This window comes from Bombina bombina, chromosome 1 (assembly GCF_027579735.1).
Source record: "Bombina bombina isolate aBomBom1 chromosome 1, aBomBom1.pri, whole genome shotgun sequence".
NCBI lineage: Eukaryota > Metazoa > Chordata > Amphibia > Anura > Bombinatoridae > Bombina > Bombina bombina.
In genome coordinates, this window is record NC_069499.1 from 1463945938 (window position 1) to 1463958650 (window position 12713).

At 33.2% G+C, this 12713-nt stretch overlaps 1 protein-coding gene across 1 annotated transcript in view; it reads left to right on the forward strand.

Annotated features, from left to right (window-relative positions):
* Positions 1-12713, forward strand: part of RNF213 (ring finger protein 213) — an 881087-nt gene that overhangs the window by 720171 nt on the left and 148203 nt on the right. The window contains exons 32-35 of the mRNA XM_053706514.1: positions 3369-3504; positions 4465-4656; positions 8597-8736; positions 12324-12478. Coding sequence (XP_053562489.1) covers positions 3369-3504; positions 4465-4656; positions 8597-8736; positions 12324-12478 — 623 coding nt within the window. The remainder of the gene's footprint in view (positions 1-3368; positions 3505-4464; positions 4657-8596; positions 8737-12323; positions 12479-12713) is intronic.

Consider the following 12713-nt stretch of genomic DNA (forward strand, 5'->3'; position numbering starts at 1 on the left):
ATTTCTGCTAAAAGAGTCTCTACTAAATATTGAGGCAATATTTCTGTTGGGGTGCCCAAATTTATGCACCTGGCTAATTTTGTTTTGATGCATATTGCACATTTTCTGTTAATCCAATAAACCACACTTCACTACTGAAATATTACTGTGTCCTTCAGTTATTTGAGAGATCAAAAGGAAATTGCTGATCCAAACAACCATATATTTATAAATGAAAATCATGGAAATTGTCAGGGGTGCCTACACTTTTGCATACAACTGTATTTACACATGATATGTATATATTGTGCTTCTGCTAGCTTGTAGCACTAACTACTACGTTTACTACTTTATTTTTATTTAAAGGGATATGCAACCTCCCCCAGTGATTCAGAGAAAGTCAATCTTAGCGTTTGTGATAAGCTAGGATTGACCATTGGAACAAATATAGGGGACTTTATTTGTTTCAAGCGTTCGCTGCACTGAGCTGCTCAGGCAGCCCACTGCAGAACGCAGTTTTTGCTGAGAGGTGACGTTTCCACCTCTTAGCAAATAGCATGCAGGAACTCTGGCGCCACAAGGCGCCAAGCCGGATTTCACGCACAGCTATTGGCTAAGAGGTGAAAACGTCACCTCTCAAGCAAAACAGCGTTCTGCTGTGGGTTCCCTGAGCAGCTCAGGGAGGGGAATGCTCAAAACAAATAAAGGAGCTATTTCTCAAACGCTAGGATTGACTTTCACTTTAAACAACTTTCCAATTTATTTCTATTATCTAATTTGTTTCATACTCTTGGTATCCTTTGTTGAAAAGCATATCTAGATTGGCTCAGGAGCTGCTGACTGGTGGCTGCACATTTATGCCTCATGTTATCGGCTCACTCATATTTCTTCAACTAAAAATACTAAGAGTAGGAAGCAAAATAGATAATAGAAGTAAATTGGAACGTTGTTTACATTTGTATTCTGTATCTAAATCATGAAAGGAAAAAATTGGGTGTCATGTCCCTTTAATTTTAAGCTGTTGTCTAGCTGCTACATATCTGCTTTGAAGACATTTCCCATGGGAAAATGTAGACAAATGGACTTTCATTGAGAAACCTATTCTGAATGACCTCCTTAATAGAATATTTGACAAAACAAAATATGCTTGTGACTAATTATTTGACTGAAACATTGTTTTTTTTTGCTGTGCACATATTTACTGATATCCCGTTTGTAGCTGTCCGTGACTGGCCTTAGCAGAGATTGAAATCTAGTTAACAACTTGGCAGTGCACATTGCTTTATAGGCATTAAAAAAAATGTTTAAATTTAAAAAAATATTTCTGCATATTGTTCTCAGGCTAAATCTTTGCATTCATATTGCATTCATTTAGTGTTAAATGTCCCTTTAAAGGAAATAAACGTAATTTTATAAGAAAAAAAAAGTTTAAAAACATTTGCAGCAATTACTTATTAGTATATTTAATCTTAATGTTTAAGTTACAATATTATTTATTATTTATTTATATTGATTTCATTAGTAACCTCCAGTAATATTATATCATTTTGTCTATTAGAATATCTCTGCAGTGTATTCCAATAATATTAGTACATCTCAGGAGTGTCCTCCAAGCGTTTTAGTATGTTTTGACTATGACTATTAATAATTGATAATAATAATTGCCAATTATTGATATTAAAGAGACACTAAACCCAAAATTTTTCTTTTGCATGCAATTTTAAGCAACTTTTTAATTTACTCCTATTATTAATTTTTCTTTGTTCTCTTGCTATCTTTATTTGAAAAAGAAGGCATCTAAGCTAAGGAGCCAGGCAATTGTTGGTTCAAAACACTGGACAGCACTTGTTTATTGGTGGGCATCTAAACTTACATTCTTGCTTGTCAAATAAAGATACCAAGAAAATGAAGATAGTTTGATAATAGGAGTAAATTAGAAAGTTGCATGCTCTATCTAAATCACGAAAGAAAGAAATTGGGTTCAGTGTCCTTTTAATATTCAATAACACTTTAAAATATTTCCTAAATTCTGACCAGTATTTCTCGATGAACACATTGGGGCATATTTATCAAGGCACTGAAGTAAAAATTTGCAGGTAAAGTAATTAAAGTACATATTATTATATTTTGTCTCTATCCCAACTTGTTTTATGTCCCTTTAAGACATGTACTTAAAAGTCATATTTCTATTAGGGGACTTGGTAGTAAATGTAATACTTTCAGTATTATATTAAGTACTTCATGAAATTTAAATAGTATCCTTTCATCAGTATTTATAGTATATTTTGATTTTGTTACATTTTCCAGTCATCTTTATTTTATATCATCTCATGTGAGTAGAATTCTGTAGTAATTAAATCATGACATATATATATATATATATATATATATATATATATATATATATATATATATATATATATATATATATATATATATATATATATATATATATATATATATAAAAGCATTATTATTATTGGTTTATATAATATAGATATCTTATTTTATCATTTCACATTTCTTAATGTTGTTTTGAATGTGTGACAACATAATTATGATACAATTCATGGCACAAATTATATAGGTAAGTATTCATTTCAAAACCTCATTGGTACATCAGATTTCTGAAACCAAAAAAAAATGTTGTTGGTCAAACATTTTTAAATATAGCAATGCAGTTATATATATATATATATATATATATATATATATATATATATATATATATATATATATATCGGACACAGTTGTGCTAGGCATTAGATACAACAGGCATTAGATATTAGCTAGGCATTAGATATATATATTAGATTTATATAACAAAACCCACATATATATTTATTAGTATTTAGTATATTCACTTATATGAAAACTATATAGATGATTTGTTTAAACTTTAAATCTTCAAACTCTCCCATACCTTCAATATAGATGTAGGTCTGGGCTTTGTATATTGAAACTCAGCATGGAGTAATTAACTCTTGCATGCAAAATATTTAAATTTGCTTTCCATCCTGAAATCTTTCCCCCACTTCAGACTTTGTGGTTCGTTAACCATTATGACATTTATCAGGGCAATTTAAGTTAGAGATATTCATCTGTGAAGATCCTAGAACAAAGACCCTTTTGAAGTGACCTCTTATAGTTGGGGAACAAATGTTCTCTTTGTAGTTTTGGGGCACACTGTCTGTGAAGTGTATATTAAATCAGTAAGGGGGTTGTGTCACCCATTTCAGGTTCATTGATAGAGAGAACTGTATCATTACAGATGTCAAGACATTTTTATATCAAAGAGGATATATATAAATTAACTGTTAATCTGTATATTTTACAAAGTCACTGACCCTTTACATGACATGCTAATTTAGTATTTTTGTCTCTTCCAGCTTCATTCCTAAAAATGTTAAAGGCTCGCCTATATGGCATGCTGAAAAATCAAGAGGAGAACCTATATAATGCTAAAGAGTGGGTTGTGCGCGAAGCCTCAAATCCAGATGCCTTGCAGGAAGCTGGTACCTTCAGGTGAGCAAATACTGTGACAAGGTAGTAATATAAATATGTTGTTCTAAAACAAGGTTATATTTCTTTGATTATACAAAATCTCTCTAGTTTGCTTATACTGAGCGATATTTAACAATGAATTAGGCATTTCAAAATATGAAAATAAAATGAAGTGCTCCTTTTTTGATTTTGCTTTTTTTGTATATTTGTTTTTTGGCCAGTTTCTACTATTCGTTTTTGTAATGCTACAAAATGTAAAAAATATATTATAAAAAATAATAATTAATTAATAGAGAATATAATGGTCTACAAAATTGTAAAATAATAAACCCACGCTGTAAGATGCCCCAAACTTAAAGGGACATGAAACCCAAAAACTTTCTTTCATGATTCAGATAGAGAATTCAATTTACTTTTATTCATTAATTTGCTTTCTTCTCTTGTTATCCTATGCTGAAAGGTTTATCTTGGCAAGCTCAGAAGCAGCAAGGAACCTAAGTTCTAGCTGCTGATTGGTGGCTGCATATATATATATATATACTAATTGCATTGGCTCACCCATGTGTTCAGTTAAAAACCAGTAGTGCATTGTGGCTCCTTCAACAAATGATACCAAGAGAATGAAACAAATTAGATAATAGAAGTAAATTAGACTCTATTTGAATCACAAAATACATTTTTTTGGGTTTCATGTCCCTTTAACATGGTTAAACCAAATAACTTCATATTAATTAAAAAAAAAACACTAAGTTAAAGAACTAAAATATTAATCTCATAAAGAAAAAAAAAAAGCAATAAATTAGTGCTCATAAATGTTTTTCATCTGCAAAAATGCGTTTTAATCCATTTTAACTCTTGTAATTTGTCAAAAAAGTTACTATTTATTAGTTCAGACATTTATATAATTGTTTTTATTTTATTGATTGTATAAACATGGTTATGCGCATGTCCTATCATTAAAGTGATTTGTTTTATGCGCAGGCACACTTTATGGAGACATATTCAAGTAGTTATTACCCCATTTTTGGCTCATCTTCTTTCCATTGTGGACACTGATGCAAACCTGGAAATTCTAGTGGACTCAGATTCAAGTGACATTGTGAAAGCTCTTTGGATGTTTATCTTCAGTGATGAAAAACTTCTAAATATATCTTATATCCTCAAAAATAGCAGGTATGCTGTCTTCCATGGCGAATTTGTGAATTTGTGCCATCTTTAATTTTTCTTTATGATTGTGTTTTCTTTCTTTCCATGTTTTTTAAAAATAAATGTTAGTATGTATTGCACTACATTACAGACAGTGCAGTACATTGGTAGCGTATAATACTAAGCGCCTGATATTCAAAAGCTCGCCGGCATGGAGAGAAATCATGCAAAATCTTTTTTTAGACCTTATATTGAAATGTCGGTGTTATTCCTTCAAACCAAGAACCCTGCATAGTGAGAGAAATAATTGTAAAATTAAAATTTGTGTTTGTAACATTTTTTTGAGGGACCTCTCCATGCTGACAAGATGTCTTAGATCATCTGGCCTGAGCAGAGAGCTTTTGAATATCAGGCCCTAGAAGAGGGTTAAAATTGCATATTAGATATTAAACAGTGCTCCTTTGGTAAAAACAAAGAACTTATCAGGTAAGCAAAACATTGTTTTCTATTATAACAGTGAAACAAACTGTTTAACATCCCTTTAAAAGAAGGGGGACAGGGCGATGCCATGCAGAGTAGCGCTCTGCAGCAGAAATTCCCTCACCCCACTTAAAAGGTGATGGTAGTGTGCTGCTAAATGGAATGGGGAGCACTTGAGCTGAAAGATCCACGGAAGCCTTACTTGCTATCTGGTAAATCCTATCTTTAAAAAGTAGCTGTTTTGATGTGATGACGACATCTTTCTTTTGTACTGCCTCCCTGTGATATATTCCCAGACAATTTACTGCAGCTCACTTGCTAACGTGGGCAACTCTTGTTTACCAGCATTGGATTTAAACTACATTTATGAACGGTTTAATACAGTCCAAATTGTTTTATATACTCTTTTTTTATGTTATGCAAATGCTATCCACACGTTCTGTCTAACAGTGAATATGAACAGCCTTAAAGCGACATAAAACCCCAATATTTTTTTTTTATGATTTGGATAGAACATACAATTTTAAACAACTTGCAAATTTACTTCTATTATCAAATTTGCTTATCCTTTACTGATAGAACAACATTGCACTACTGGCAGCTAACTGAACACATCTAATTAGCCAATCACAAGAGACAAATGTTTGCAGGCACCAATCAGCAGCTAGCTTCCACTAGTGTAGGATACATGCATATTCTTTTTCAACAAGAGATACTAAGAGAATAAAGCACATTTGAAAAAAGAAGTTAATTTAAAAATGTCTTTAAATTACATGCTCTATATGTATTTTGCAAGTTTAATTTTGATTTTCCTATCCCTTTAACAATTCTTTATTATATATACCTCCTTTAAAGAGACATGCATCTTTTTCTGAACTTTGATAGCGCACCCTGCATAATTATGATAGTTTATAACATTCTTTATTGTGAAGATTCATGACTCATCTTTGCATTTATTTATATATTTCCTTGTACAGAATATTTCCCTTGTTTTATGCTATTTGAATGAAAGTGCCATTTCAGTTTAAACAAATGTGCTGATGTACAGATGATCTGTATACTGCAGTATTGAAACTATCTCTGGAGATTGTTTACATAAAAACTGTTCATGCATCTTCAGTGGTGTCTTAAGCTTACCAGGTCCCATAAGCCTGCAATTTTGTGAGTTTTCCTCATAGTCTGAAGGATTGTGAAGATCTTCTTTTTGTTTACAGAAATATGCAGCCTTATCACAATACAGTGGCCGTACACTATCTGCATCTGTTATATTAATTTATTTAGATAGAGGAAATTTGGCAAGCTGCTTGCTCTTATTCACCATTCTCCTACCAAGTAGATTGCCTTCAAATTATTTTAGATCTTCATCATCAAACCGTTCTATAGAGGAGGGCAGTAAAGTTTATTACCAAGGTTTTGCAAGATAACAAAATTAGGTTTAGATGAGGATTCCCATTTAGCATGATGGTGAAAAGAGATGGAAAGAATTTAATATACAAGGCTCTTAATGACCTTGATTCCCTCTCAGCTGGACATAACTTAAAAATCACGGCACCAACAACAATGTAAGATGACACACTTTCCTCTGAACTTCCATCTTCTTTAAAAAATCATGTGCTCTTTAAAATCATATACCCTGGTCTGTAAGCTTCTAACACACAGCAACAACAATTTCTTAGACTAAAATATTCTCTTGAAACTTCAAAAAGGTATTCTTGTCACTGGGGGGGTGGGGGTTAATATGGCTTTAAAACCTTTGTTAGATACCTCAGATCTAACCTTGCAAGACTGGCAGTGCATAATACATAGAGAAGATTTCTTCCTACGTTCAAAGACTTTACCTTTTACACTTTTCACCACAATCACTATTCCAGAATAGATTATAGGTGTCTCTGGGATGGCCTTTATTCGCCATACCGCCATAACTTTCTAACGCTTGGCTGAATATTCCTCACAGAAACTATATATGGAAATATGACAAAACTCTAGTTGCTGATCCATTGGTACTGCCTAAAGTACGATGTTCCATTTAATAATATTTTTAATGTAAAGTGGATTCTGTCAAAGTGATGGTAAATCCTAGTGTTTCAAAAATTCTAGGATTTACCATCACTAAAATTAAAGGCCACCCTTATGCATCAGTTAAAAAAAAAACAACAGATGAAAAGGTTCCTTTATTTTGCAACGGCTTCCCTGCTAAGCCTTCTGGCTCTGGCGGCCCACGACACTGCATATTTTTTAATAAGGTGAAGTTTTTTAGCCAATAGCCATGCGTGTCTACAGCATAATACCAATCAGCCCGCACGGCTATTGACTAAGAGATGGAAACGTCACCTCTTAAATCCAAAACCCACCAATAATTTAAACCTTTTATTTTTGGGATCTCATTTTACACATCTTCCACATATTTCTTCTTAAACATCCCAACTAACATCTTCCATCACCATTCTCTCTAGGAATGGATGTGTTAAATAAAATACCCACATCCTATAACGTGATCTCCCTACCCACATAGATTTAACTGAAGGTTTTATTGGATTTCAGAACTGGTTTACATATTGACAGGTGCATAGCTATAAGTCTCACCACAAGTCAATTGCAATACAGCTAGAGAACATACAAATTTAAAAAAAAACTCGGAATAACCACACTCCCAATGTGCCATCTTTTGTCACATTTATAAGACCTTACTCCAAAAAACCTGGGGTTCCTGCCCTCATGTATGTTGAGTTGGAAAATAGATCTGGATGTGATCATTTTGTCCAAGATAAATTATACCCTATCAGAGAGAATAATTAAATCAACTATGTAATAAATGGATATGTAGGTAAATAGAGTAAGGGAGTTTATAGAACTGGAAGAATATTACTTTATTAACAATTATGAAATAGTAAGCTTTGTTTATATGTCAGAAATATGGAATAGTTATCTGAAACATAATTCTAATATCCATAATGTCAAAGATGTTATTTATTATGTGTTACTATGTCCAATATGATTTATTTTTAATTAGTTGTTTTTTTTTTTAAGCATTTATCATGTTTTTAAATATATAAATGTTAATGGGATGAACATATTTACAGTGAAGTACAATTTGAGTTATATTTCTCTATTTTTCTTTCTCCCTGAATATTAGTTTTTTTTTTATTCTAAGATGGTGGTCAGTACTGCCAATCTGATGGGCATGCCGGGAAGAGAGTGGGACTCCAAGGCTCCCATATAATGCTTTACACATGAAACATCTATAATTTTACACGATATGATATTATCACAGTACATATTTCTAAAATTGAACCTCATTTGAGCTTGGAATGCAGTTTTAATTTATTATATAATTAATCTTTAAATGAAAGCTAAGCATTTTAAGTTGTATATTATTTCTTTATGGAATATTTAAAAATTCCTGAACATTATCTACTTTCGAACTGAAAGTTCACTCTTATGATAAATTCAAATAGATTCATTTTATTTTCTGTCATATTTTTTTCAGTTCCCGTACTGATACAATGTTAGTGAAGAACTACATGAACTTGTCCATTTGTCAGAGAAATAGTATTCCTTTCAGCTGGCGAATTAAAGACTATCTGGAAGAAATTTGGGCTCAAGCACAGTGTATTGATAGTGCGGAAGGTAAGATTCAGAGTTAGATTATATTTTTACTAGGATGCTGTTTTAACTGACTCGAAATACATTTGTAAATTAAACTAAATAAGCAGTTTAAAAGGACATGTTAGCCAAATACTAAATAATTTGAAAATGATGCAGCATATAAGAAAATATCACATGAACATCATGTAAAAAAGAAAGATATTTTACCTCAAAATTTTTCATCTCGTCTGAGTAAGAGTGCAGTGATCCTTCAGCTACATGGTACAAAACAAACACCAAAAAAAAAACAGGTAATCACTATCATCAGTGCTAAAGTCACACTTTGCATTACTGTGTGAGATTTCATCATAATCTCAAGAGCTTTCAAACAGCTAAATTACGAGTTTTGCGGTACGGCTATACTGCTGAAAATGTGGCCATTGCGCGGGGTATGGCCGTTAACGCATAATACGTGTCGCGGCGGTATAGCTATACCACAAGCATCTTAGCCTGTAACGCAACGTCCTTTCCGCACTCAAAAAATGCTTGCATTACAGCCTATACCGACACGAGCCATTTCACAATTTGAGACCAGTAGTTATGGATTTTGTGAAACAAAAATGTTTCACAAAACTCATAACACTCATAAACTACCAATTAACTTCTAAACCGCCACCCTCCTGCATTGCAAATACTATATTAAACCTATTAACCCCTACTCTGCTGCCCACCTACATCGCCAACACTATATAAACCTATTAATCCCTAAACGGCCGGCCCCCCACATCGCCAACACTATATAAATCTATTAACCTCTAAACCCCCCCCCCCCCACATTGCCAACACTATAATAAAGTATTAACCCCTAATCTGCCAGCCCCCACATAGCAGCTTATAAACTAAACCTATTAACCCCTAAACCGCCGGCCCCCCACATTGCAAACTTAAACTATTAAGCCCTAAAACTATCACCCCCTAACTTTAAATTTAAAGTTGCAATATAACTATCTTAAAGTAAATAAAAACTTACCTGTGAAATAAAAAATAATAAGTTTAAACTATAAATTAATCTAACATAACTATTTTTAATCAAATAAAAAAAAAACTACCAATTAAAAAAACCTAAAAGAAAAATTTAAATAAACCTAATACTATAAAAAATCTAATATTACAAAAAATAATAAACAAAATGATCATAAATAAAAACAATTACACCTAATCTAATAGCCCTATAAAAATAAAAAAAACTAACCTAACAATAAACTACCAATAGCCCTTAAAAGGGCCTTTTGTAGGGCATTGCCCTAAGTTAAACAGCCCAATAAAAATAAATAAAACCAACCAAAATAAAAAAAAATAAGTCTAAAAAAAAATCCTAAAATACCCATTGCCCCTATGGGCATTGCCCTTAACAGGGTATTCAGCTCTTTTACTGTCCTTAAAAGGGAATTCAACTCTTTTACACTGCCCAAAGCCCTAATCTAAAAAAACAACGCCCCAAAAAATGAAAAAACAAAACCTAACACTAACCCCAGAATATCTACTCACAGTTTCTGAAGTCCGGTCATCCAGTCTCATCCAGGCGAGAAGTCTTCATACAGGAGGCAACATCTTCCTCCATTGCAGGACCATCTTCTATCTTCAACCCGGTGGCGCGAAGCTGTCCAGGACCGGCGATGACATTCAGCGCAGTGTCCTCTTCATACGATCACCGCCTTACACTGAAGTTTGAATGCAATGTACCCGTTTAAAAATGGCGTGCCTTGCATTCCTATTGGCGGACATTTTCATATCAGCCAATAGAATGAGAGCTACTGAAATCCTATTGGCTGATATTGAATTTAGTAACCCCCCACCCAATATTTTAGGGGGTTGGTTGGGTGGGGCGGTTTTACTTTTAGGGGGGACTTTGTAATTTTTTAATGTAAAAGAGCTGTTTAACTTAGGGCAATGCCCTACAAATGGCCCTTTTAAGGGCTATTGGTAGTTTATTGTTAGGTTAGGGTTTTTTTTATTTTGGGGGGCTTTTTTATTTTTATAGGGCTATTAGATTAGTTTTTTATTTTTGATAATTTAGTTTATTATTTTTTCTAATCTTAGATTTTGTAATTTTTTTTGTATTAGGTTTATTTAAATTTGTAATTTAGGTTTTTTAATTTGTAGTTTTTTTAATTTTATTAGAATAGTTATATTAGGTCAATTTATAGTTTAAACTTTTTTATTTTTTTATTTCACTGGTAAGTTTTTATTTATTTTAAGATAGTTATATTGTAACTTTTTTCAATGTGTGAGGCCGGCGGTTTAGGGGTTAATCATTTTATTTAGTGTCGGCGATGTCGGGGAGCAGCAGATTAGAGGTTAATAGGTTTATTTAGGTGTTAGTGATGCAGGGGTGGTATAGGCGTTAATCACTTTATTTAGTGTTGGGGAGGCGGATTAGGGGTTAATAATTTTATTTAGTGTACGCAATGTCCTGGGCAGCGGATTAGGGGTGGTTAGACTAGGGGTTTATGTTAGGGTGTTAAGTTTAAACATAACTTTCTTTCCCCCATAGACATCAATGGGGTTGCGTTACGGCGATTTGCCGCTCCACGATCGCAGGCGTTAGAAAAAAAACTAACACTTTCTTCCCATTGATGTCTATGGGAGAAAGTGTGCACGAGCATGTAAAGTCAGCCCTTGACTTTTGTGCGGTATGGAGCTTATCGCACCATACCGCATAGCACAAGGAGGTTTTTCAGTAACTCGTAATGGCTGCGTTATGGAAAAAGCGATACCGCTCATTTTATTTACACACCAGGTATAGCGCAAAACTCGTAATTTAGCTGATAGTAAACTTCCTTGAACTAAGTAAGGCAATAAAGTGACTGTGCCTGCACTTGCCAAATGCACACTCCCTTGCCACGTCCTGGGACTACCATCCTGATTGGATGCTAAAACTCTCTTTACAATCAAATGTGGCTATTGAAAAAATGTTGAGGTAAAATAAACTTCCTTTTCTTAAAGAGAGATATTCATGTGATATTTTCTAGTCTGCTTTTTACAGATCCACTTTAAGTGCTTTAGCTTTATTTTAAAGAGACAGTCAACACCAAAAATGCATTGTTATTGTTTAAAAAGTTAGATAATCCCTTTATTTACCATTCCCCAGTTTTGCATAACCAACACTGTTATATTAATATACGTTTTACCTTTATGATTACCTGTATCTAAGCCTCTGCAGACGGCCTCTTTATCTCATATATTTTGACTGACTTACATTTCAGGCAACTAGTGCTGACTCTTGAATAACTCCACTAGAACGAAAACAAGGTTATCTATATGGCTCACATGAAAAACAATACATGTTATTAGCTTTTCACAGCCAGACAGGGAGTTAAGAGCTGGACTGCAGAGTTTTAGAAATCAGCCTATGAGCCTACCTAGGTTTAACCTTTAACAAAAAATAACAAGAGAAAAAAGAAAATTTGATGATAAAAGTAAATTTAGAAAGTTGTTTAAAATTATATGTCATATCTAAATCACGAAAGTTTAATTTGTATTTTACAGTCCCTTTTATGCTATATCTAATTTAGAAGTAAAATGGTAAGTTACTAGCTATCTTTACAAAGTCTTCTAATGTTTTTTAGGTCCAGAAATGAAATTTGTAAGCATTTTCTCTCAAGCTCCTTTGGGAAAATATATTTCCACATGGCGAGACAGTGACTGTGATGCTCTGCTATTGTACTATGAGCGAGACTTCATACTTCTAACAATGAAAATATCTTGTATTACAGAGTTAGAGGTAAGATAGTAAGTTAAAATGTCTTTTATCATTAAACAATGCAACATTTCTTTCATACAGGTGGTCAAAGTCTACAATCCATTACTCCTGGGAATTATACTCGTGGCTACTAGGGCGAGATAAAAATTCCCAAAAATCCAAGAGCCCTTAAAACCTCTCCAACCCTACTAGAAACTAGTCTTGTTTTTGCTTTCGCAGGAGGAAATTGAAGAATGGAGGTGCTCCTGATGTTCTT